The following is a 26975-nucleotide window of genomic DNA, read 5'->3' on the forward strand; positions in this document are numbered from 1 at the left end:
GGACAGAGCGTAGATGTTCAGCAAAGCGGTCTCCCAGTCTGCGTCGGGTCTCGCCAATATATAAAAGGCCACATCAGGAGCACCGGACGCAGTATATCACCCCAGTCGACTCACAGGTGAAGTGTTGCCTCACCTGGAAGGACTGTTTGGGGCCCTGAATGGTGGTAAGGGAGGAAGTGTAAGGGCATGTGTAGCACTTGTTCCGCTTACACGGGTAAGTGCCAGGAGGGAGATCAGTGGGGAGGGATGGGGGGGACGAATGGACAAGGGAGTTGTGTAGGGAGCGATCCCTGCGGAATGCAAAGAGAGGGGGGGAGGGAAAGATGTGCTTAGTGGTGGGATCCCGTTGGATTCCCTGCCTTCTCCTCGTATCCCTTCATGCCCTGACCAGTCAAGAATCTGTCAACCTCTGCCTTAAAAATACGTAAAGACTTGGCCTCCACAGCTGCCTGAGGCAAAGAATTCAGCAGATTCACCACTCTCGGGCTAAACACTCTTAGACTCTCCCACCACGGAAACAGCCTCATCACATCCACTCAATCAAGGCCCTTCAAGCTTGCAATGAGGTCACCCCTTATTCTGAATTTTAGTGAATACAGGCCCACAGCCATCAAACACTCTTCCTACGACAAGCAATTCAAACTTGGAATGATTTTCATGAACCTCCTTTGACCAATCTCCAGTTTCAGCACATCCTTTCAAATACAAGGGACCCAGACCTGCTCACAATACTCCAAATGAGGCCTCACCAGAGCTTTATAAAGTTTCAACATTACATCCTTGCTTTTACATTCTAGTCCTCTTGAAATGAATGCTAACACTGCACTTGCCTTCCTCACCACAGACTCAACCTGCAAATTAACCTTTCGGGAATCCTGCACAAGGACTCCCAAGTCCCTTTGTGCCTCATTTTTCTGTATTTTGTCTCCATTCAGAAAATAGTCAACCCTTTCATTTCTGCTATCAAAGTACATGACCACATACCTCCCGACACTGTATTCCATCTGCCACTTCTTTGCCCATTCTCCTAATCTAAGTCCTTCTGTACTCTTCTACATCCTTAAAATTACCTGCCTCTCCTCCTACCTTCATATCATCTGCAAGCTTTGCAATATCAATTCCATCATCCAAATCATTGACATATAATAAGAAGCGGTCCCAACACAGACAATTATAGAACACTAGTCACCAGCAGCCAACCAGAAAAAGCCCCCTTTTATTCCCACTCTTTGTTTCCTGCCAATCAGCCACTGTTTTATCCATGCTAGAATCTTCCCTGTAATACCATGGCTCGTAGCTTAAGCATCCTCATGTGTGGCACGAAAGCCTTCTGAAAAACCAAATACACAACATCAACCGATTCCCCTTTGTCTAGCTTGCTTGTTATTTCTTCAAAGAACTCCAACAGAATTGTCAGGCAAGATTTTCCTTTGAGAATACCATGCTGACTACTGCCTATTTTATCATGTGCCCCCAAGTACCCTGAAACTACATCCTTAACGATCGCCTCCAATATCTTCCCAACAACTGAGATCAGACTAACTGGCCTATAACTTCCTTTCTTCTGCCTCTCTCCATTCTTGAAGAGTGGATTGACATTTGCAATTTTCCAGTCTTCTGGAGCCACTCCAGAACCTTGTGATTCTTGAAAGATCATTACTAATGTCTCTACTATTCCTTCAACCACTTCTTTTAGAAACCTTGGCTATACACATTCAAGTATATGGAGGAATTTTAGGTGGGGGGTTATATGGGAGGCAGGGGTTGAGGGTTGGCACAACATTGTGGGCCAAAGGGCCTGTACTGTGCTGTACTATTCTATGTACACCATCAGGTCCAGGTGACTTATCTACCTTAAGACCTTTCAGTTTCCCAAGAACCTTCTCCCTAAGTAATGGGAGATTACCTCACACATTTCATCACCCCCAATTCTCGCCTTCAGTCTCCCAGACTTCCCACATCCTAAACAGAGTACAAAACAATGCCCCTGGAGGCAGTCTCACTAATCTGCTATGCCCTAACAGATGAGGAATGAACAAATAAGGATAGAGAGAGAACCACTGACAAGACAATTTACCTCACCCAAGCCGACATCTTACCTATGTTGTCTATGGAGAAGCAGCGTTTATCGAAAGTGATGTCCTGACCCTGAAGTTCGGACTTCAACTGTACGCAGTAAGAAACCCAGATGGAGGTGTAGGTCTGGTTGAAGTAGCAGGAGCTTTTGTTGTGCAAGTATTTTGGACATTCCTTCCAGTCAGCATTATTCCTGAAGAGACACGAGTTTGTTAGGATCTTCCGAAAACAGCAGTTATTCCAAAACGGGAAACAACTCAATATCCCGTGGTCACAAGCAACGTGCAAAATGCCGCAGGAACTCAGCAGATTAGGCAGCATCTATGGAAGTAAATGCATGGTCACAGTTTCAGATCTCCTGGGAAGTGTGGAGGTAGCCAGAATAAATAAGAGGGGAGGAATAAAGAGATGAAGCGAAAGCTTTCATTCTCTATGTGGTTTCAGGTGAGAGGGCTGATAAAGGCAGGTGAGGTAGGGTGACAGGTGGATCCAGGTGAGAGGGCTGATAAAGGCAGGTGAGGTAGGGTGACAGGTGATCCAGGTGAGAGGGCTGATAAAGGCAGGTGAGGGAAGGTGACAGGTGGATCCAGGTGAGAGGGCTGAGAAAGGCAGGTGAGGGAGGGTGACAGGTGGATCCAGATGAGAGGGCTGAGAAAGGCAGGTGAGGGAGGGTGACAGGTGGATCCAGGTGAGAAGGCTGAGAAAGGCAGGTGAGGGAGGGTGACAGGTGGATCCAGGTGAGAGGGCTGAGTAAGGCAGGTGGATCCAGGTGAGAGGGCTGAGAAAGGCAGGTGAGGGAGGGTGACAGGTGGATCCAGGTGAGAGGGCTGAGAAAGGCAGGTGAAGGAGGGTGACAGGTGGATCCAGGTGAGAGGGCTGATAAAGGCAGGTGAGGGAGGGTGGCAGGTGGATCCAGGTGAGAGGGCTGAGTAAGGCAGGTGGATCCAGGTGAGAGGGCTGAGAAAGGCAGGTGAGGGAGGGTGACAGGTGAATCCAGGTGAGAGGACTGAGTAAGGCAGGTGAGGTTCAGACTGCTCATTGACATTCTGTTGGAAACTACCTTCTGGATGTCAGTGACTGCATCAGTAGCAGAACGTTACTGGTTCACACAAATCAATATAATACAGCGAACAGACAGACCCAAACCTCATCTTTGCTTAAGCCTACAGAACTCGAAATTGCTGGTGTAAACATCAGCCTTAACTCCTCCTTCCTCTGTTGTGATGAGAAACTGCAGGGAGTCACTGACTGCCAGAAACCGTCTCCAAGGAGAAAGAAATTACAAATGATCCAATCAGATGCCATTTACAGTGACAATTTACAATAATTGTGGCTCAGTGCAGATCCATAATTAGAAGCCTAAACCTCCAGCTAGTTGCTTTAGTGGCGTTTTTTTAAAAATTAAGTAAAGGAGGAAAAGATGTCTCAGATATACACTAGAAATCATGTTTGAGGAAAGCCCATTCAATCCACAACTCATTCTGAAGATGCTCCAGTCTCCTCTCACATCTGAAAATGTACGGGGAGTGGGGGAGACGCCCATTGGTCAGTGTAAATTCCCCCACCGCATGGGTGAGTGTGGGAAGGGGCAGGGAGCTGATGGAACACAGCCAGAGTTGAATGTGCGGTAGCATTAGTATGAAATAGGTGTTTGATGGTCGGCGCGTGAAAGCATGTTTAATACCCCTTATCCCACAACTATAACAGCAATAATATTAGGGGCATGGGAACCAGAGCGCCAGAGCAGACAGTGGTTGTGGAGAAAGATGTTAAGCCTGCATACAAAGTCAGGAATCAATGGGCCAAATGGCTTAATTCTGCTCCTATGTATTATGGCCTAAAAAGTTGAGCATTGTGGGAATAAGCTGCGTATATTTTAATGTAGTAAGCATCGTAGGAAAAGTGGATGATCTCAGGGTATGGATCAACACATGGAATTATGACGTTGGAGCCATTAGTGAGACTTGTTTGCAGGACGGGCAGGACTGGCAGCTCAGTGTTCTGGGGTTCCGTTGTTTTAGACGTGATAGAGCTGGAGGGATTAAAAGAGGAGAGGTGGCATTACTAGACAAGGAAAATGTCACGGCCGTGTTCAGTCACAGACTGGAGAGCTCATCTAGGGAGGCTTTTGGATAGAACTGAGGAGTAAGAAAAGTATGACCATGTTAATGGGATTATATTATAGACCATAGAACAGTGTACGGGATTTAAAGGAACAAATTTGTGGAGAGATCGCAGACTATTGCAGGAAACATAACATTGTGATGGTAGGTGATTTTAACTTTCCACATATTGACTGGGACTCCCATACTGTAAAAAGGCTGGATGGGAAAGAGTGTCAAATGTGCTTATGAAAGTTTCCTTCATCAGTACACAGAAGTCCCAATTAGAGAGAGTGCGATACTTGATCTCCTATTAGGGAATGAGACAGGCAGATGACAGAAGTTTGTGCAGGGCAACTCTTTGTATCTAGTGATCATAATGACATTAGTTTCAAGGTAATTATGGAAATGGATAGGTCTTGCCCTCAGGTTGAGATTCTAAATTGGAGAAAGACCATTTTGATGGTATTAGAAAGAATCTGGCAAGAATGGATTGGGATAGGCTGTTTTCTGTTTAGAGTTCGTATGTTCCTGTCAAAATAAAAGGCAAGGATATCAGGTTTAGGGAGCATTGGTTTCAAGTAATATTGAGAACCTGGTTAAGGAAAACAATGAGATGCATAGAAGGTATAGGCAGGCAGGAACAAATGAGGTACTTTAGGAGTATAAGAAATACAAGAGGACACACGAGAAAGAAATCAGTAGGGCTGTAGGAAGGCATGAGGTTGCCCTAGTGGACAAGGTGAAGGAGAATCTTAAGGGATTCTATAGATATGTTAAGAGCAAAAGAGTTGCAAGGGTCAAAATTAGTCCTTGGGAAGATCAGAATGGCAATCTGTTTGTGAAGATAAACAGATAAGGGAGATTTGAAATGGATAATTTTACATCTGTATTCACTGGGAGACGGACACAGACTTTCCAGCTGTGAGGCAAAGCAGCAGCAAGGCCATGCACCCTGTACAGATTACAGAGGAGGAGGTGTTTGCTACCTTTGAGGACAAATCCCCAGGTCCTGACAAGGTGTTTCCACGGACCCTGTGGGAGGCAAGTGCAGAAATTGCAAGGGCTCTCGCAGATATATTTAAATCATCCTTAGCAACAGGTGAGGTACTGGAGGATCGGAGGATAGCTGAGGAGTAAAGGAATAAGAAAGGCTCTACAATTAAACCATGAAATTATAGGCTGGTGAGCCTGACATCAGTAGTGGGAAAGTTATTGGAAGGTATTCTAAAGGTCCTGATATATAAATATTTGGAGAGACAGGGACTAATTAGGAATAGTCAGCATGGATTTGTGTGTGGTAAGTGGCATCTAACCAATCTTATAGCGTTTTTCAAGGAAGTTGCCAGGACAGTGGATGAAGGCAAAGCAGTGGATTTTGTCTACATGGACTTTAGTAAGGCCTTTGACTCTAATAAAACTTCTGCAAAAATCTAACAGAATTCTTGATTTTTATTTGAATTAAAGTGTACAAACATTTATTTGGTATTTTAAAATAAATCATTCAATAGTCATCTGAAGGACAATGAGAGGAAAGATTGATTTTGAAAGGGTGTGATTCAATTAATTATGTATTGCTTAAAAATCAACTCAGTCTGAACTACAACCTCAGCTGAGAGCCCAGTTTGGTGCCATCTAAACCTGAATGGCATGGAGAGTTGGAAGTAGCTGGGAATGTTCTCAAACAGGAAGATTCATTCTCTCTTACAAAGAAAAATCACAGGTGCAGGAAAATGAATACTGCAAAATGCACTTCAACAATCCATAAGACATAGGAGCAAAATTAGGCCATTCAGCCCACTGAGTCTGCTCTGTAATTTCAGTATGACTGACTTATTATCCCTCTTAACCCCATTCTCCTGCTTCGATAACCTTTGATCCCCTTACTAATCAAGAATCTATCAACCTCCACATTAAATATATTCAATGACCTGCCCTCCATAGCCATCTGTGGCAATGAATTCCAGGTTAAAGAAATTCCTCTTCATCTCTGTTCTAACTGGATGTCCCTCTATTCTGAGGCTATGCCCTCCAGTCCTAGACTCCCTCCACCATAGGAAACATCCTCTCCACATTCACTCTTATCGAAACCTTGGAATAGTCGATAGGTTTCAATGAGATCCCCCCCCTCATTCATCTGAATTCCAGTGAGTATAGGCCTACAGCCATCAAATGCTCCTACTGGAATTATTCTTGTGAACATATCTTACCCCTTTGTATAAAAGAATCTCAGCTGCCTGTGTTCTGTCAGGTTTTGGTAAGTTCCACTGCTCCACCTGCATGTGAAAGTTTCTTGCTCGGGTGAGCGACACTCGATAATGCTGGGCCTTTCTAACGGATCTGCAAGAGAACAGCAGTACAAGTCAGAAACCATCACCAAGCTCCAGGGGGCCATACCGCTGGTCTTCTCAGACCTGGACAACCCTGCCACTGTATCACCTGGATCGGTCAGTCACATGACAATGGCCATACAAGAATCTTCAGCACCATGGCCCTGCCTTTCGCTTCAGTGCCCCCTTTTGACCAAGGATCCTGGCACGTTCTTTAGGTGTCGACCTTGACACTGATGGGAGAAGAAAGAACACTGGCCTTACCTGATGGTTTTCTTACAGACTCCTGAAAGGCCCTTTCAGCCAGAAGACTGGCATCAGTCACAGACAGTGAACAATAATAGAGTCATGGAGACATACAGCACATCTGGTCCATGGCAACTCACGTTCACATTTTCACCAGTCCCATGTGCCATTGTTTGCCCACATCCCTGTATCTGTCAAAGCACCTTTTAAGTGTTGTTAATGTACCTGCCTCAGCCACTTCCTCTGGCCAATCTCTTGGTGAAAAATATCCCCCTCAGTTTCCCATTAAATTTCTCCCCCTTACCCTAAACCTGTGCCCTTTAGCACCCGATTCCCCAACCCAACTGTACATTTACCCTATCCGTGCCCTTCATGATTTTATACACCTTGAAATGACCACCCCTCGGCTCCAATGAACAAAATGCCAACCTTCTGAAACTCTCTCCATAACTCACTCCATTGAGTCCCAGCAACATTCTTGTAAACCTCTGTTGTTTTTTCTAGATTCATGGCACTGTTCCAACTGGTGACAGAACTGAACACAATATTCCAAATGAGTCCTTCCCAACTGCAAAATAATATCCCTATTTCTGAATTCAATGCCCTAGAAGATGTACTCCTGTGTGCCAAAAGCCTTCTTCACCACCCTGTGTTCCTATGACTCCACTTTCAGGAACCATGTAAGCGTAGGTCCCTCTGTCCTACAACATACCCCAGGGTCACTGTAAAATTTCTACCTTCTCTTGTCTCCACAAAATGTAAAACCTCACATTTATCCAAGTTAAACCCCATTTGCCATTCCTCTTACCCATCTGATCAAGATCTTTCTGTATATCCTGATAGTCATCTTCACTGCCTGACGTCACTTCTTTTAGTGTTATATGCAAACTTGTTAACCATGTTTTGTACATTGTCATCCAAACCATTGATATACACACAGTGGCCATTTTATTAGGTACAAGAGTGGAACCCGGTGTACCTTTCTGCTGCTGTAGCCCTTTCACTACAAGGTTCGATGCATTGTATGTTTAGAGATGCTCTTCTGCGCACCACTATTGTAATGTGTGGTTACTTGAGATACTGTCATCTTCCTGTCAGCTTGATCCAGTCTGGCCGTTTTTCTCTGACCTCTCTCATTAACAAGGCTTTTTCGCCCACAGAACTGCCACTCACTGGATGTTTTTTGTACCATTTTCTGTAAACTCTAGAGATTGTTGTGCATGAAAATCCAAGGCGATTAGCAGTTTCTGAGCTACTCAAACCACTCTGCCTGAGCCAACAATCATTCCATGGTCAAAATCACTCAGATCACATTTCTACCCCATTCTGAACAACAACTGACCATGCCTTCATGCTGTTATGTTACCATATGATTAGCTGATTAGATATATTCCTTAACAAGCAGAAGTACAGCTGTACCTAATAAAGTGGCCACAAAGTGTAGATGACAAATAGCAAAAGGCTATTTGTCACCAATCCCTGGGGAACTATACTGAGCTATGTGTTGAAGTATGCAAGAGGAAAAACAACATATTAAGACAAAAACCGTGGATTTTATTCATAAGATAACCCAGAGATGGACTTTCCTGTGCCAGAAACACCTGTCGTGTTCTGACCAGCCTGGAAGACCCGTCGTGTTCTGACCAGCCTGGAAGACCCGTCGTGTTCTGACCAGCCTGGAAAACCCGTCGTGTTCTGACCAGCCTGGAAGACCCGTCGTGTTCTGACCAACCTGGAAGACCCGTCGTGTTCTCACCAGCCTGGAAGACCCGTCGTGTTCTGACCAGCCTGGAAGACCCGTCGTGTTCTCACCAGCCTGGAAGACCCGTCGTGTTCTCACCAGCCTGGAAGACACATTGTGTCCTCACCAGCCTGAAAGACCCATTGTGTTCTCACCAGCCTGGGATGGGCAATGCATTTTCTAGTAAGGATACGTATAGCAAATCTAGCAATCTTCCTCTTTACAGATCCAGTTTCTTTCAACTTGACCAATTTCAAGTTCAGTTTATTGTCATTCAGCCATATACATGTATACCACCAAATGAAACAACGTCGCCCTGGACCAAGGTGCACAACACAGTACGTGTAACTCACACACAACACAGTACGTGTAACTCACACACAACACAGTACGTGTAACTCACACACAACACAGTAGGTATAACTCACACACAACACATTACGTGTAACTCACACACACAGTACGTGTAACTCACACACAACACAGTACAAGTAACTCACACACAACACAGTACGTGTAACTCACACACAACACAGTACGTGTAACTCACACACAGCACAGTAGGTATAACTCACACACAACACAGTACAGGTAACTCACACACAACACAGTACGTGTAACACACACACAACACAGTACATATAACTCACACAACACAGTACGTATAACTCACACAACACAGTAGGTATAACTCACACACAACACAGTACGTGTAACTCACACACAACACAGTACGTGTAACTCACACACAACACAGTACGTATAACTCACACACAGCACAGTAGGTATAACTCACACACAACACAGTACGTGTAACTCACACACAACACAGTACATATAACTCACACAACACAGTACGTATAACTCACACACAACACAGTACGTATAACTCACACACAGCACAGTAGGTATAACTCACACACAACACAGTACGTGTAACTCACACACAACACAGTACGTGTAACTCACACACAACACAGTACATATAACTCACACAACACAGTACGTATAACTCACACACAACACAGTACGTGTAACTCACACACAACACAGTAGGTATAACTCACACAACACAGTAGGTATAACTCACACACAACACAGTACGTGTAACTCACAAACACAGTACGTGTAACTCATACACAACACAGTACGTATAACTCACACACAGCACAGTAGGTATAACTCACACACAACACAGTACAGGTAACTCACACACAACACAGTACATGTAACTCACACACAACACAGTACATGTAGCTCACACACAACACAGTACATATAACTCACACAACACAGTACGTATAACTCACACACAACACAGTACGTATAACTCACACACAACACAGTACGTGTAACTCACACACAACACGGTACGTATAACTCACACACAACACAATAGGTATAACTCACACACGGCACAGTAGGTATAGCTCACACACAACAGTACGTGTAACTCACACACAACACAGTACGTGTAACTCACACACAACACAGTACATATAACTCACACAACACAGTACGTATAACTCAGACACAACACAGTACGCATAACTCACACACAACACAGTAGGTATAACTCACACACAACACGGTACGTGTAACTCACACACAACACAGTACGTGTAACTCACACACAACACAGTACATGTAACTCACACAACACAGTACGTATAACTCACACACAACACAGTAGGTATAACTCACACACAACACGGTACGTACAACTCACACAACACAGTAGGTATAACTCACACACAACACAGTACGTATAACTCACACACAACACAGTACGTATAACTCACACACAACACAGTACGTGTAACTCACACACAACACAGTACGTGTAACTCACACACACAGTACATATAACTTACACACAACACAGTACGTATAACTCACACACAACACAGAAAGTAACATCACCACAAATAAGTGAACAAATAATAAGGTGCATTTATGACACAAGTTAAAAAAAAAACAGTACATGATGAGACCTGGGTGTTAGCAGTAAGTTCATTAATCTCATTGCCTGAGGACAGAAGATTTTTCCCATCCTAACAGTTGTCCTAATGCTAATGGAACCTCCTGCCTGATGGTAGATGGGTGGGGGGGGGGGATTCAAAGAGATTGATGGACAGATGGGAGGGATCACTGATGCTAAGGGCCTTGCATATAGAGTGCTCTTGATAAGTATCTCTGATGAGTGGAGGAGAGACCCTGACTGTTCTCTCAGCAGTCCTCAGACTGCTTTATAGGGATTTACGGCCAGATGCCTTGCAATTCCCATACCAGACGTGATGCAGCTGCTCAGGGCACTCTCCATGGTGAGAATGGGATGGGTGGAAGGATCTCACTCACTTCAATCTCCTCAGGAAGTAGACACTGATGAGCTTACTTCCTAAGGAGGTGGTGTTGAGGGACCAGGTGAGAGTGGCATGTCCTAACAACGAGCACAACCACGATATTACAATATTTCCTGATCTATCAGCTAGCACTAAGTCTCCCTTACTGCCCGTTCCACCGCTGCTATTTAGGGCAGCAATGAAGGTCCTCCATCTTTGTATAGAAGGATTCTTCATTGCTGTTTCCGATAACAACCCGTCAGGATTGTTGGCCCAGAGCTGGACCCTAGTACCTGGTGGACCACTCTTAGTTTGGCCTCTGCACTTTGACCTGTTTGGCATGGGTGACCCTACCAACAGCCAATACACAAGGCCCTGATTCCAGCCAACAATGACCTCTCCAGGTCATTCAGGCACGCAAGCCTCCAAACTCTACGACAAGGTTGCGATCCTCTTGGAGGTTGGCACTGAGAGTTATCAGTTAATCATGCAATCGTTAAATAACATCTCAAAACAATTTGTATGTACACACTTTCACACTTAGCTATACACGGTGGTAAAGTTTCCTTCACCTTCTACCGAGTGCGGAGTTGGAAGGTAGACGTATAAAATGTCGCTGAATTCACTGAAATTGCCAACGTTGTGGTAACTGCACTTCAGTCGGATAGCGTACTCTTTCCCTGTCGCAAGGCCGTAAAGAGGTTGAGGTGGACGCAGGCCAGGTAAGGTTTCAATCTGTGAAGACAGAGAGTTTAGAAAGTTTTGTATTAGTCGTTGAAACAACAAGGCTGCAGGAGCAGAATTAGAAAAAGACAGCATTAGATTTTCTGAAAAACCTCTGCCATCATCTGACTACATGGTTTTTTCTCAACAGTGAAACATTTAAAACACAGCACCCCCCTCTGGCGCCCTGTCCCTTCCCTTTCTCCTATGGCCCAGTCTCCTTTCCTATCAGATTCCTTTTTCAGCCCCTCCTCCAGCCACCCCTCACCTGGCTTCACCTATCACCTGCCAGCCTGTACTCCTTTCCCTCCCCTCACCTCCTGGCTTCTGCCCCCTTCCTTTCCGGTCTTGATAAAGGGTCTCAACTCCAATACTGCAAGTCTGGTTCACAGGTTCATTAGCAAGACTGATGGCGAGGGAGCGGCCTGGCCTCGGTTGTGTCACGGACTAGGCCCTCCTGCCGTGGGATCGCCTGTTGCAGCTGGCCACGAGAGGAAACACTGGTGATGGTGTGATGCAGTGACGCGGTGCCCGTGCTGGGCTGGCCACAAGAAGCAGCACTGGTGATGGTGTGACGCAGTGACGCAGGGCCCGTGCTGGGCTGGCCACGAGAGGAAACACCAGTGACGGTGTGACGCAGTGGCGCAGTGCCCGTGTTGGCTGGGGTCTGGTTGGCCCCTCCGGTTAGTGCTGCTCTTCAATGTTCACTCAATGGAAGACAATCTGGATTGTGTCTGTCTGTGGGCTGCTGCGGCCTTGTTGGTGCCAACACTATCCATGCACCATCAATCTATAGGACATGGGCTAGATTTTCTTTGTGTGACTGCATGCTTACTGCTACCTTATATGTGCTCTATTTGCCTTGTGCTGTGTGTGACTGTTGGTACTGTGTTTTGTACCTTGGCCCTAAAAGAGTGCTGTTTCATTTGGCTATGTACATGGTTGAATGACAATTAAACTTGAAATTAAAGTGTCGACTGTTCATCCCTCTCCTGACCTGCTGAATCCCCCCAGCGTTATTTATCTATTTATTTAGCAATTAAACATCGAGTAGGGCCTTCCAGCCCTTTGAGCCCCACCACCCCAGCAAACTCCCAGCTCATATTACTCTAACCTAAGCATAGAACAATTTACAACGACCAATTAACCAACCCAGTACGTGGGAGGAAACTGGAGCACCTGGGAAAACCGCAGACATTCCATGGGGAAGATGTACAGAGACTCTTTACAGAATGGTACGGAATTGAACTCCTAACTGTAATAGTGTCGTGCTAACCCCTGAGCTACTGTGACACTCTAACATTGTCTATGTGTTCATCTGATGGTGTCAACCCCCTCTGCCTGGTCCTGTCCGTGTTCGTACATTAAGGCTGATGATACTAACCCTCCTCTGCCTGATCCTGTCTGTGTTCGTAATTAAGGCTGATGATACTAACCCTCCTTTGTCTGGTCCTGTCCGTGTTCGTACATTAAGGCTGATGATACTAACCCTCCTCTGTCTGATCCTGTCTGTGTTTGTACATTAAGGCTGGTGATACTAACCCTCCTCTGCCTGATCCTGTCTGTGTTTGTACATTAAGGCTGATGATACTAACCCTCCTCTGTCTGATCCTGTCTGTGTTTGTACATTAAGGCTGATGATACTAACCCTCCTCTGCCTGATCCTGTCTGTGTTTGTACATTAAGGCTGATGATACTAACCCTCCTCTGCCTGATCCTGTCTGTGTTTGTACATTGCAGAAACCAAACACAGATTGGGAGAGTCCTTTGCAGAACATCTCTGATCAATCAAGTCAGGGATGTTGGGATCTCTTGTTTCTGCTTGGTTTTGGTGGTGACAAGTGGAAAATTTAATAACCTGATGAAAGAGATGGTTTTCACCATTGTGAGAATGACCAAGATGCAGATCTTGACTGAGAGTAAAGCATCTGTTAACTTTGTCTCTAGTAATTGAAATACCTACCACACTCCAGTGCTCAGCCTGGCTGAGCTTATAGTGGATTCCAAATTTACGTGGGATCCGTCCAGAGCTGGCATCGGCATTCACTGACACTGCCCACCACAGCTGTATGTCCATGATCAATCCCGACTGGCTAATGTTCAACAACGACCAGTTCAATGAGATTGGAGCATCTGGTTTCACTGGCACAATGAGAGAAAAGAGTACAGTCAGTTACAATGGAAGTCAAGGATAGAGCAAAAGACACATAGTGAGACACAAGGGCAGGCAACACTAACTGGTGTGGGTAGATCTTACATAGACCCTGAAGAGTGTGGTACAACAAAGAGATCTGTCTACTATAATACAAGTCCTTAATTCATTCAAAGTGGTATCACAAGTAGGCAGGGTCGTAAAGAAAGCTTTTGACACAAAGGCCTTCATAAATCAAAGTACTGAGTACTGGACACAAACAAGAGAAAATCTGCAGATGCTAGAAATCCGAGCAACACACACACAATGCTGGAGGAACCCAGCAGGCCAGGCAGCATCTATGGAACAGAGTACAGTCGATGTTTCGGGCCGAGACCCTTCATCCACAGAAGCTGCCTGACCTGCTGAACTGCTCCATGTAAATACAAACAAGCGTTTTCCACTGAGGTTGAGTAGGACTACAACTAGAGGTCATGAGTTAAGGGTAAAAGGTGAGGTTTAACATGAGAGGGAACTTCTTCACTCAAAGGGTGGTGAGAGTGTGGAATGAGCTTCCATCACAAGTGGTGCATGCAAGCTCAATTTCAAGGTTCACGAGAAGTTTGGATAGGTACATGGATGGTAGGGGTGTGGAGAGCTATGGTCCCAATGCAGGTCATAGTCATACTTTATTGATCCCGGGGGAAATTGGTTTTCGTTACAGTTGCACCATAAATAATAAATAGTAATAAAACCATAAACAGTTAAATTGTAATATGTAAATTATGCCAGGAAATAAGTCCAGGACCAGCCTATTGACTCAGGGTGTCTGACCCTCCAAGGGAGGAGTTGTAAAGTTTGATGGCCACAGGGAGGAATGACTTCCTATAACTTCCAAATTAACCTGAAGATTAATCTTTAGGGAATCCTGCACAAGGACTCCCAAGTCCCTTTGTGCCTCAGTTTTTTTGTATTTCCTCTCCATTTAGAAAATAGTCAACCCTTCCATTTCTTCCACCAAAGTGGATGACCATGCACTTCCCGACACTGTATTCTATCTGCCAGTCCTTTGACCATTTTCCTAATCTAAGTCCTTCAGTAGCCTCTCTACTTCCTCAGAACTATCTGCTACTCCAACTATCTTCATATCATCTGCAAACATTGCAACATAAACCATCAATCCCATCATCCAAATCAGTGACATACAACATAAAAAGAATCAGTCCCAACACAGACCCCTGTGGAACACCACTAGTCACCACCAGCCAACCAGAAAAGTCTCCCTTTATTCCCACTCTTTGCCTCCTGCCAGTCAGCTTTATCCAAACTAGAATCTTTCCTGTAATAACCAGTCTTGAATCTTGAATATTCTCAGGACAACTATTGATGGGCAAAACTATTCTCATGGATGTGGTTGTATGAAGGTCCTTTCTCTGTGCTGTAACATGACTCCAGCGACCTGGCTTCATTATAGAGTTCAGCGTGGAGTTTGGATACTCTCCTTACAAGACCATAAGATGTAGGAGCAGAATTAAGCCATTCAACCCATTGAGTCTGCTCCGCCATTCTGTCATGGCTGATCCTGGGATCCCACTCAACCCCATACACCTGCCTTCTCATAATATCCTCTGATGCCCTCACTGATCTGAAAGCAATCAATTTCTGTCTTAAATATACCCACAAACTTGGCCTCCACCTCAGTGTGTGGCAGAGCATTCCACAGATTCACTACTCTCTAGCTAAAAAAATTCCTCCGTACCTCTAATCTAAAAGGTCTCCTCTCAATTTTGAGCCTATGCCCTTGAGTTCTGGATACCTCAGTGGTCCAAATACTGACCCCTGAGGAACACCACAAGTCACCAGCAGCCAAAAAAAAGAAGCCCCCTTTATTCCCAGTCATTGCCTCCTGTCTGTCAGCCATTCCTCTATCCATGCCTGTATCTTTCCTGTAATTCCATCGAATTTTATCTTGTTAAACAGCCTCATGTGTGGCACCTTAACAAATGCCTTCTGAAAATCCAAATAAATGACATCCACTGCCTTTCCTTTGTCCACCCTGCTTGTTACTTCCTTGAAGACATCTAACAGATTTGTCAGACAAGATTTCCCCTCACAGAAACCATGCTGACTTAGTCTTATTTTATCAGTAGTCTCCAAATACCCCGAAACCTCATCCTTAACAATAGACTCCAACATTTTCCCGACCACTGAGGTTAGCCTAACTGGCCCATAATTTCTTTTTTTTGCCTTCTTCTTTTCTTAAAGAGTGGAGTGACATTTTCAATCTTCCAGTCCTCAGGGACTATGCCAGAATCAACTGATTCTTGGAAGATCATGACCAATAAATCTGTCATCTCTTCAGCAACCTCTCTCAGGACTGTGGGATGTTGTCCATCTGGTCCAGGTGACTTACCCACCTTAAGTACTCTGAGCTTGCCTAAATATTTTCCTTTGTAATAGCAAAGGCACTCACTCCTGCTCCCTGATACTCACGGACCTCTGGCACACTGTTAGTGTCTTTCACAGTGAAGAACGATGCAAAGTACACATTATGTACACCTGCCATTTCTTTGTCCCCCATTACTACCTCACCAGCATCATTTTCCAGAACTCCAATATCAACTCTCACCTCCTTTTCACTCTTTATATAGGAAAAAAACTCTTAGTATCCTGCTTTACATTATTGGTTAGTTTGCCCTCAAATTTCATCTTTTCCCTTCTTATAGCTTTCCCAGTTGCCTTTAACTGGATTTTAAAAGCTTCCCAATCATCCAACTTCCCATTCACTTTTGCTAACTTATATGATCCTTTCCTTGGCACTTATGCAGTCCTTAATTTCTCTTGTCCAGCACAGCTGCCTACGCCTGCATTTGAGAATTTCTTCCTCTGTGGGACATATCTATCCTGTGCCTTGTGAACTACTCTTAGAAACTTCAGCCATCTCTGCTCTGCTGTCATTCCCGTTAGTATCCTCCTGCAATTCACCTGGGCAAGCTCCTCTCTCATGCCTCTGTAATTCCCTTTAGTCCATTGCAATACTGATACATATAACATGCTTCTCCCTCTCAAACTGCAGTATGAATGCAATCATTTTATGATCACTACCTCCTAAGGGTTCCTTTACATTAAGCTCCCTAATAAAATCTGGATTATTACACAACACCCAATCTAAGATACCTTTTCCCTGAGTAGGCTCAAGCTGCTCTAAAAAGCCATCTCGTGGGCATTCAACAAATTCCCTCCATTGCGATCCAACACCAACTTGATTTTCCCATCTCCTTGCATATTGAAGCACCCATTACAATTGTGTCATTACCCTTATTACATGCCCCTTCCAGCTCCCTTTGCAATCTCAACCTCACATCTTAGCTGCTATTTGCAAGCCTATATACGATTTCCATAATGGTTTTTTACCCTTTAAGGTTTCTTAATTCCACCCACAAAAATTCGACATTATCTGATCCTATGTCACCTCTTTCTCAAGATGTAAGAGATTCCATCTCCTCCCAACAGAACTACACCACCGCCTATCCTTTCGATACTAAGTATATCCTTTGAAGTTAAGCTCCCAACTATGGCGTTCTTTCAGCCACGACTCAGTGATGCCCACAACGCAATCTCTAATTGTGCCACAAGTTCGTCCACCTTATTTCGAATGCTATGTGCAGTTAGCATCTCAGTCCCGCATTCTTCGCCCTTTTGAATTTTGCCTCTGTGAAACAATTTAACTCTTTGCTCTGTCTGTATTTGTACCCAATCACTGGCTTGCCCTTCCTGACATTCATGTTACACCCATCATCTACTTGTAACCCTGCTGGCTCATCCTCAGCTCTATCATCCTGGTTCCCATCCACCTGCCATATTAGTTTAAACCATTGCCAGCAGCTCTGGTAAACCTGCCCACAAGAATATTGAATTTTAAGTGCAACCTGTCCCTTTTGTGCAGGTCCCACCCGCCCCAGAAGAGGTCCCAATTATCCAGAAATCTGAATCCCTGCCCCCTGCTCCAGTTCTTCAGCCACGCATTTATCTGCCACCTCAGTCTATTCCTGTCCTCAGTGTCGCATGGCACAGGCAACAATCCCGAGGCTACTACCCTTGTGGTCCTGCTTCTCAGCTTCGTTCCTAACTCGCTGTGTTCTTTTTTTTCTTTTTACGGCTCTGTGACTCTGCTATAACACAGCTCCAGCAGCCTGGGCTCATTATCGAGTTCAGTGTGGAGTTCGGGGACTCTGCTTATGAATGTGTGGACTTCTGGCAGGTGCTTTTATTTCCTCCCACACTGCAGGGCTATGCTGGGAGGTTAACTGGCCACTGTGGGTTGTGCATAGTGTAGGGGTATCAGGAGAGTTGATGGATATATGTAAGAGAAAGTTTGCCAGGATATAAGTGTTCAAAGTAAATTTATTATGCAAGTATGTATATGTCACCATATACCATGTCACCTTGAGATTAATTTTCTTTCAGGCATTCACAGCGGAACAGAGAAATACAATAGGATCAACGAGAAACTACACAAAGACGGACAAACTGAGCAAATAAATAAATAATACTTTATTTCTAATAATAAATTATTATTATAATGGGACAGTCTGAGAGTGGGGTGGCACAGTTGCAGCGCGATTAGTATAACTCTATTACAGCGCCAGTGACCCAGGTTCAATTCCCACCGCTGTGTGTAGGAGTTAGTGTGTTCTCCCTGTGGGCATGCAAGTTTCCTCTGGGTGCTCTGGTTTGCTCCCACAGTCCAGACGCTTGCGGGTTGTAGGTTAATTGGTCACACGGTATAACTGGACAGCACCGACTCGGGGCGGGTTGTAGGTTAATTGGTCACAGGGTGTAACTGGGCAGCACAGACTCGGGCCGGAAGGGCCTGTTGCCAAGCTACACCTTGATATAAATAAAATAAAAATCAACTCAATGGTCTCCTACGTAGGTCATTAAAAAACTTCCTTTCTTACATACATTGGAGACATGGATGATAGAAAAACAGCAGCTATGTAGGAGGGGTTGGATTGACTGAGAGCAGGTTCAGTAGCTAGCACAACGTCATGGGCCAAAGGGCCTGTGCTGTACTGTTCTACAATATGAGGATAGGATTTAGAATCGGTGGCTTTGCTTGAGTCATTGGCACCTCGATGTAACAAGAACGTTTTACATGTGTTATGGGGCGCTGGTGGATGACAACAGTAACAGAACAAGTTTCAAACTCAGTTTCCCGTCGGGACAGTAAAACTGAAACATATACACCACAGGCAGTACTTGTAAGTTGCAACAATAAATGCAGTCCTCTTCTGTTGCTGGATAGGAAGGCTCTACAACAGTATTCAAAACTATTCAACACTTCCCCATCACCATCTTTCCCACCATCAAGGACATAATACAGAAAGATGCTGGACAAGGGCCAGTTACATCACAAAGGATCCTGCTCATGGACTATTTGTCCCACTCTCATCAGGAACGAGGCTACGTAGCATCCACAGGACCACCAGACTCAAAAACAGTTATTTTCCCCAAGAAGTAAGGCTGATCAACACGTCCACCCATTAAACCACCCCTCCACACCCCCAACCACCACTACTTTACCGTTTCTTATCAATCTCCTTACGTACAGACACTCCTGTCCTTAGCGTCACTTTGTGGATACACAATCAATCAATCTTATGTATTTATATTTATTGTGTTTTTATTTTTATGTTTTTTGTGCTGCATCAGGTCCAGAGTAACAATTATTCTGTTCTCCTTTAACCTTGTGCACTGGAAGTGACATTAAACAATGTTGAATCTTGTCATGTCTTGCTTACTTACCAATTTCAGCAAGTACGAAACATCGCTGGTCGTGTGTGATGTTACCGGACTTTAGTTGGACACAGTACTCAGTCTCTGAAGTATGGGTCTGATTGAAGTAACAGCTATTTTCTCTAGCAATATACTTTGGGCATTCTCTCCAGTTGGGATCATCCCTGGACAGAAAATAACAATCAATTACACAATCTGACATATAACTGTTCCCTGTGTTAAGTACAACGCAAGTTAGATACGTTGGATAAGAGTCAGTGTGGATATAACAACTATTGCCAGTATTTAATAAATAACACAACAGTGTGGTTGGTAATCTCACCTGGCCCACATGGAATTAATCTTAGATAGCTGAAAGAAGCAAAGATAGCAATGGTAGAAGCATTGATCATAATTTTAAATGCAAGGGATTCTGCAGATGCTGGAAATCCAGAGCAACACACACAAAGTACTAGAGGAACCCAGCAGCTCAGGCAGCATTTATGGAAATGAATAAACGGTCAACGTTTTGGACTGAGAACATTCTTCAGGACTGAGAAGGAAGGGGGAAGATGCCAGAATAAGAAGGTGGGGGGAAGGAGGAGAATAGCTAGAAGGTTATAGGTGAAGCCAGATGTGCGGGAGAGGTAAAGGGCTGGAGAGGAAGGAATCTGATAACAAGGAGAGTGGAACATGGGAGAAAGGGAAAGAGGAGACCCAGGGGGAGGTGATAAGACAGGTGAGGAGAGGTAAGAGACCTAAGTGGAGAAGGAAAAAAGAGGGGAGAGAGAGGGAATTGATTTTTACCAGAAGGAGAAATCGTTGGCGGCTACGCAAATAGAATATAGAGTGTTGCTCCTCAGTCCTGAGGGTGGCCTCTTCTTAGCACAAGGGGAGGCCACGGACAGGCATGTAGCAATGGGAATGGGAATCAGAATTAAAATGTTTGGCCACTGGGAAGTTCCGCTTTTGGCGGATGGAGCAGAGGTGCTGGACGAAGTAGTCCACCAGTTTACGATGGGTCTCTCCATTGCAGAGGAGGCAGCAACAGGAAAATAATATAATTATATTTAAGAATTATTTTAAAGTATTTGATGAAAAGATGTGCTAGCATTGGAGAAGGTCCAGAGGAGGTTCACAAGGATGACCCCGGCAATGAAAGGTTAATGTATGAGCAGCATCTGATAGCTCCAGGCCTGGACTCACTGGAGCTTCAAAGAATGAGGGGGATCTCACTGAAACCTATCAAATACTAAAAGGTCCCCACAGAACGGACGTGGAGAGGATATTTCCTATAGTGGGAGAATCTAGGACAAGAGAGCACAGCCTCAGAACAGAGAGACATCCATTTAGAACAGAGATGAGAAGGAATTTCTTAAGCCAGGCGGTGGTGAATCTGTGGAATTCATTGCCACAGATGGCTCTGGAGGCCAAGTCATTGGGTATATTTAAAGCGGAGTTTGATAAGTTCTTGATTAATCAGGAGGTCAAAGATTACATAGAGAGACAGGAGAATGGGGTTGTGAGGGATAATAAATCAGCCATGATGGACTGGTGAAGACTCGATGGGCTAAATGGCCTAATTCTGCTCCTATGTCTTATGGAAATTAAAGCAGCATAGATATACCAACCAGTCAGTTTAACAATTTAACTGCTAAACTGGAAACAGTTATAGGGATAGTTGTGGTGCCAAATAAGTAAGCTGCCTCTTTTAGTGGCTCTCTGTCATCATGAGGAGTCAGGAGGAGTTGGTAGAGTGTTCACATGCATGGGACTATGGCTCTTACAGCTTGCAGCCAGATTTAATTAACAAGGTGCATTCATTCACCCAATACTACTCTGGAGGCGAATATTAAAGAAAGAATAACTAAAATGGCCATGGATTTTCTGGTCTGCAGTAAATTGGATGGATTTGTGAATATGTAAAGTAAAACTACACTGGAGCTGATTCAAAAAGAAGGCAACATTTTACAGCAAACAACAGGAATTCTGCAGATGCTGGAAATTCAAGCAACACACATCAAAGTTGCTGGTGAACGCAGCAGGCCAGGCAGCATCTGTAGGAAGAGGTGCAGTCGACGTTTCAGGCCCAGACCCTTCGTCAGGACATCTTCCTACAGATGCTGCCTGGCCTGCTGCATTCACCAGCAACTTTGATGTGTGTTGCAACATTTTACAGAATTACTTGATACGTAGGATAGTACTTTTTATACTTTATACTCTATTACTTTATACTGCAAAACCCCTTCAGTGGTTCATTGGTGAGGCCGATGGCAGGGGAGCTGTCTGAGCTCGGATGTAGCATGGACCAGGCCCTCATGCCGCGGGGTGGTCTGTTGCAGCTCACCCGTGCCGAAGGTGATGTGGTACAGTGTCAATGCTGGTTAGGGGCTAACCCCTATCATCAGTACCGCCCTCCAGTATTCACTTGGTGGAAGACAAGCTGCAATGCAATCGTCTGCGGCTGCACTAGCACATGATGATTGGACTGCTGCAGGCTTGTTCCTGCCAACAACATCTCAAGCACCATCAATCTACAGGACGTGACACTCAGGGACTTGGGCTTCATTATTACTATTAACTTTTTGACGCTATTTTTACTGCCATTGTAATTATGCCAGAAAATCAGAGATGAGAGGATCAGGGAGATATTGGGGTCCATGTCCAAATGCTGCTGCGCAGGCTGACGGTGTTGTTAAGAAGGCGGAGCGTGTGTTGGTCTTCATCAACCGTGGGATTGAGTTCAAGAGCTGTGAAGTAATGTTACAGCCATATAAGACCTTGGTCAGACCCCACTTGGAGTGTTCAGTTCTGATCACCTGACCACAGGAAAGATGTAGAAACCATAGAGAAAGTTCAGAGGAGATTTATAAGGATGTTGCCTGGATTGAAGAGCTTGCCTTATGAGAATAGGTTGAGTGAACTCGGCCTTTTCTCCTTGGAGCGACGAAGGATGAGAGGTGACCTGATAGAGGTGTACAAGATGATGAGGGCATTGACCAGAGGCTGTTCCCCAGGGCTGAAATAGCAAACACGACGGAGCACAGTTTTAAGGTGGTTGGAAGTAGGTACAAGGGGGATGTCAGGGGTAAGTTTTTCCACACAGAGTGTTGGGTGCGTGGAATGCACTGCCAGTGACTGTGGTGGAAGCGGATACAATAGGGTCTTTTAACAGACTCTTAGATAGATACATGGAGCTTAGAAAAATAGAGAGCTGTGCACTAGGGAAATTCTAGGCAGTCTCTAGAGTAGGTTACATGGTCCGCACAACATTGTGGGCCGAAGGGCCTGTAATGTGCTGTAGAGTTCTATGTTCTATATATAGTATACGTGCCTTGTGCTGTGTGAGACTGCTGGTACTGTGTTTTGCATCGTGGCCCTGGAAGAATGCTGTTTCATTTGGCTGTATTCATGTTTATTGATGTATGGTTGAACAACAATTGAACTTGTAGTTGAAAAAGAACAAGTCACTGTATCCAAAAGCAACAGCCAGTGGTTAATGGGTAATATATAGGTGAAAGAAAGGGCTTTTAGGAAAAGGAATTTAACAGTACTCTCTCAACCTGCTCAGTCCCCTGCGGTGAGCTGAATCAGTCAACTAACTCCTTGACTTTACTTCCTCTAACACTGCACACTACCTAAACTTCTCCTTTTCCTTTTGCTACCTTTTTGTAAAAACAAATTCCTCTTCCTCATTCTAGTCTTTTCTGTTTTCTAATCTCTCCCTTCGAGTTGTCCCTCGTTCTCAATGGAAGTACAAGAGCATCGCAGTTCGGTAGAGTAGGAACACGAGAAGCTGTAGAGAGTAGAGAACACAGCCCAATACATTACAGCACATCCCTCTCCACCATCTTACAGGAGGCACTCCCTCAGTAATAGATCGAGTGGACTGCTAGAGACTTTTTCCCAGGGCAGAAATGGCTAACACCAGTGGGTATAATTTTAAGGTGATTGGAGAAAATTATAGTGGGTTGGCAGAGGAAAGTTCATTACTCAGAGAATGGGGATGCATGGAGTGCCCTGCCAGGGGTGTTGGTAGATGCTGATAAATTAGGGTCATTTAAGAGACTCTTAAATAGGCAGATGGATGAAAGAGAAATGGAGGGCTATGTGGGAGGGAAGGGTTAAGTTGATCTCAGATTGGCACAAGATCAGAGGCCAAAAGGTCCTGTACTGTGCTGTAATAGTCTATGTTCTATATCGAGGTAGAAAACATCCATCGTCAAAGATCCCCACCATCCAGGCCATGCCTTCTCTTATACCTGCCAATGAGCAGGAGGTACAGAAGCCTGAAGTCCCACAGCTCCAAGTTCAGGAACAGCTACTTCCCTTCAACCATTCTGTTCTTGAACCAACTGACACAACCCTTATCACTACAATTTAGCAGCACTATGCCCATTTAGATCACTTTGCACTAAAATAGACTTGTTTTTTTTTGTTCTAATCATCTTCACTCATGTAAAACTTAGTGTATGTTTTTCTTGTAAATGCTACAATTTGTGCCTTGCATCAGATTCTCACTGCATCCATGCATGTACCCGTGCAGAGGACAATAAACTTCTGACTTCTCCACTTCAATAAATCCTCCCACTGACAGAAATCAAAAGTTTGTACTCTGCGTAAGCGGTGTTATGTAAAAGCACAATTCCATTTTGAAGGGCCTGCAGTTGGGATTACCACCTCTTCCACCGTGTAACCAACATCTTGTGCACTGCTGACTTACGCTGTGAAAAACCTACAAGATTTAAGTGAATTTAAAACTCTAAATGCTAACTACAAAACACTTTCATGACTATCAGCACCTCAATCAGCTTTTCCAGTCTCTACACAAATTCTAGTTCCATTCCTCAGGTGCCAATCTGGCATTTGCCCTCCACAGGAACACACGTAAGATGCTGGAGGAACTCAGCAGGACAAACAGTGTCTGTGGAGGGGGATAAACAGTTGACTTTTCAGACTGAGACCCTTCATGAAGACTGGAACAAACAGTGTCAGAAGCCAGAATAAGAGGTTGGGGGAGGGGGAAGGGGAAGGAGTACAAGCTGGCAGGTGATAGGTGAGGCCAGGTGAGGGGCAAGGTGGGTGGGTGAGGGAAGGGGGGATGAAGTCAGAAGCTGGGAGGCAATAGGTGGAAGAGGTGAAGAGCTGGAGAAGAAGGAACCTGATAGGAGAGGAGAGTAGACCATGGGAAGAAGGGGTAGAGGAGGGGACCCAGAGAGAGATGAAGGCAGTGCTTTCCTTTTCTGGTAGTGCGGCACTTGGATTTGTGTAAAATCAGAAAACCCCACATGTAGAAAATGGAGCTGTGCTGGTTTTTATTTCATGTGTTGAAGTTTCTATTTCTCACATGGGGAGAAATTCTCAAGATTCTCACACTTTGCTCAACAATGGACTGCCAACACGAGTCTGAAAAGGAAGAGCTGCTTCACTGAATTAATCCACTTATTTTACAAGCAACATGACTGGTTAATTGTGCTGGTGAGTATCAACCGTAGACACTGACTCAGTTATGGCATAAAATAATCATCCAAACATGGGGAGAAAAAGCAAATCAATACCCACCCTTCTGCATAAAAGAACTTCAGCTGGCCATGTTCAGTCAGATTCTGGATGCTTCCAGCACTCCAACTGCACGTGAAGGTCTCCTGTTCTGGTGAGCGGCATTCTGTGATGCTAGGTCCTTTTGAAGAAGATGAGAAAGAAGGGTTATCATGAGGCAAGAGACAAATTTCCTCTCCTGTTTTTGATCCCAAATTATTATAGAAAAAACAGATTCCGAGTGCGCTCAAGGATTACATGGATGTAGACACCATCCACTTCCCTAACCTTCACCAATCATCTTTGTTACCTCCTCAAAAAACTCAACCAAGTTCCTAAAACATGACATTCCTAGAACAAAGCCTCTCTATTCTCATCATTAATCCCTGTTCTTTTCCAAATGTTAGTAGATCCTATCCCTACACACCTTCTATAATAATTGCCCTGCTACTGATAGGCTCACCTACCCATTATCTCCTGGTTTGTCCCATTCACCTTAAACAAACAAACAACGGCTCTTCTCCAGGTTTTGGGATGTCATCTGAGACCAATGAGGACACAAGGATCTCTGTCAAGGTCTCAACAATCACCTCTTTTGCCTCCCTCAATAACATGGAATAGATCCCACCAGTGCCTGGGACTTATTCATCTCAATAACACACCTCCTCCATCTTGATATCAGCACGCCCTAGAATTCAATACACCCCTCCATAATCTCACTACCACCCATTTCCTTCTCGTCGGTTAATACTGATTTAGTACATTACCCACTTCCCCTGGTAGGAGGCATAACTCTTCCTTTGTCATAGAGTGCTCCTACCCTTTCCCCAGCTACCCTGTTGATTTCCCTCCTGCTTCATTTCTATTCCGCTAGGGCCCTCCCCCCACCCAACCGATTCCAGCTTTCAAAACCTTACATATAGTTCCTTAGTTCAGGGCTCATCCCAATTAGAAAGGGCGTCAAAGGTTACAGGGAGAAGTCAGGAGAATGGGGTTGAGTATGATAATAAATCACCCATGATGGAATAGCAAAGCTTGCTGGGCTGAATGGGCTATTTCTACTCTATGATGAGCACAGCAGCTTAAACACTATATGCCACCACCATTCTCAACACAATCAACACAATAGTACATGGTTATTTGCTAAATTACTGATGAATAGAATCAAGAGTCCCAAAGGATGGTACTTCCATGGAATATGAACATAAATCACAGTCAATCTCCTGAGGAAATATCTCACAGAGTTTTCTGTATCTGATTGATTCAGATTTATTTATCATGTGTACATTGAAACATGGGTCGTTTGCATTAATGATCAACAGTCTGAGGATGTGCTGAGGGCAGCCCGCAAGTGTCACCACATATTGTGTATGAGGATCTTGCCCGTTAGCTGTATGCTAATCATGACTGGCATTTCCAGCATAATCCCATCCAGTTCTTATTTTCACATTAATTCATGCTGAGATTTTTCAATATGAATTCAACTTTCAACAGATTTACCTTAAATTTTTTTTCAAAGATCCTTATTTATTTATTTATTTATTTATGAACTTTTCAACTATTTTAAGGCCAAAGCCCCAGATCCACTACCCCAAGCTCTGTGGGAGAGCTACGGCAGCGAGCCTTCAATACCGTAAGACCACAAGAGCAGAATTAGGTCATTCAGCCCTTTGAGCCTGATCTGCAATTCTATCAAGACTGATTCATTATCCCTCTCAACCCCATTCTCCCGCCTTCTCCCCATGACCCTTGATGCCCTGATGACTAATCAAGAACCTCTCAAGATGCATGTTCAAAGTTCAAAATAAACCATATATAATCCTGAGATTTACTTTCTCACGGGTATATTCAGTAAATCCAATAACCATTACAGAATCAATGAAAGACTGCACCATCAGGGCAGACAACTAGTGTGCAAAAGACAACAAACAGTGTCAATACAAAAGGGAAAAAAACTAATAAATAAAT

At 44.4% G+C, this 26975-nt stretch overlaps 1 protein-coding gene across 2 annotated transcripts in view; it reads right to left on the bottom strand.

The window, feature by feature from the left end:
* The window catches only part of LOC140197502 (growth hormone receptor-like), a 168519-nt gene that overhangs the window by 35521 nt on the left and 106023 nt on the right, over window positions 1-26975 (bottom strand). For both annotated transcript variants that reach the window (XM_072257512.1, XM_072257511.1), the window contains exons 3-8: window positions 25032-25149; window positions 19500-19654; window positions 13524-13702; window positions 11410-11572; window positions 6389-6518; window positions 2100-2269 (exon numbers count right to left, since the gene is read on the bottom strand). In XM_072257512.1, coding sequence (XP_072113613.1) covers window positions 2100-2269; window positions 6389-6518; window positions 11410-11572; window positions 13524-13702; window positions 19500-19654; window positions 25032-25149 — 915 coding nt within the window. The remainder of the gene's footprint in view (window positions 1-2099; window positions 2270-6388; window positions 6519-11409; window positions 11573-13523; window positions 13703-19499; window positions 19655-25031; window positions 25150-26975) is intronic.

This window comes from Mobula birostris, chromosome 5 (genome assembly GCF_030028105.1).
Source record: "Mobula birostris isolate sMobBir1 chromosome 5, sMobBir1.hap1, whole genome shotgun sequence".
NCBI classification, from domain to species: Eukaryota; Metazoa; Chordata; class Chondrichthyes; order Myliobatiformes; family Myliobatidae; genus Mobula; species Mobula birostris.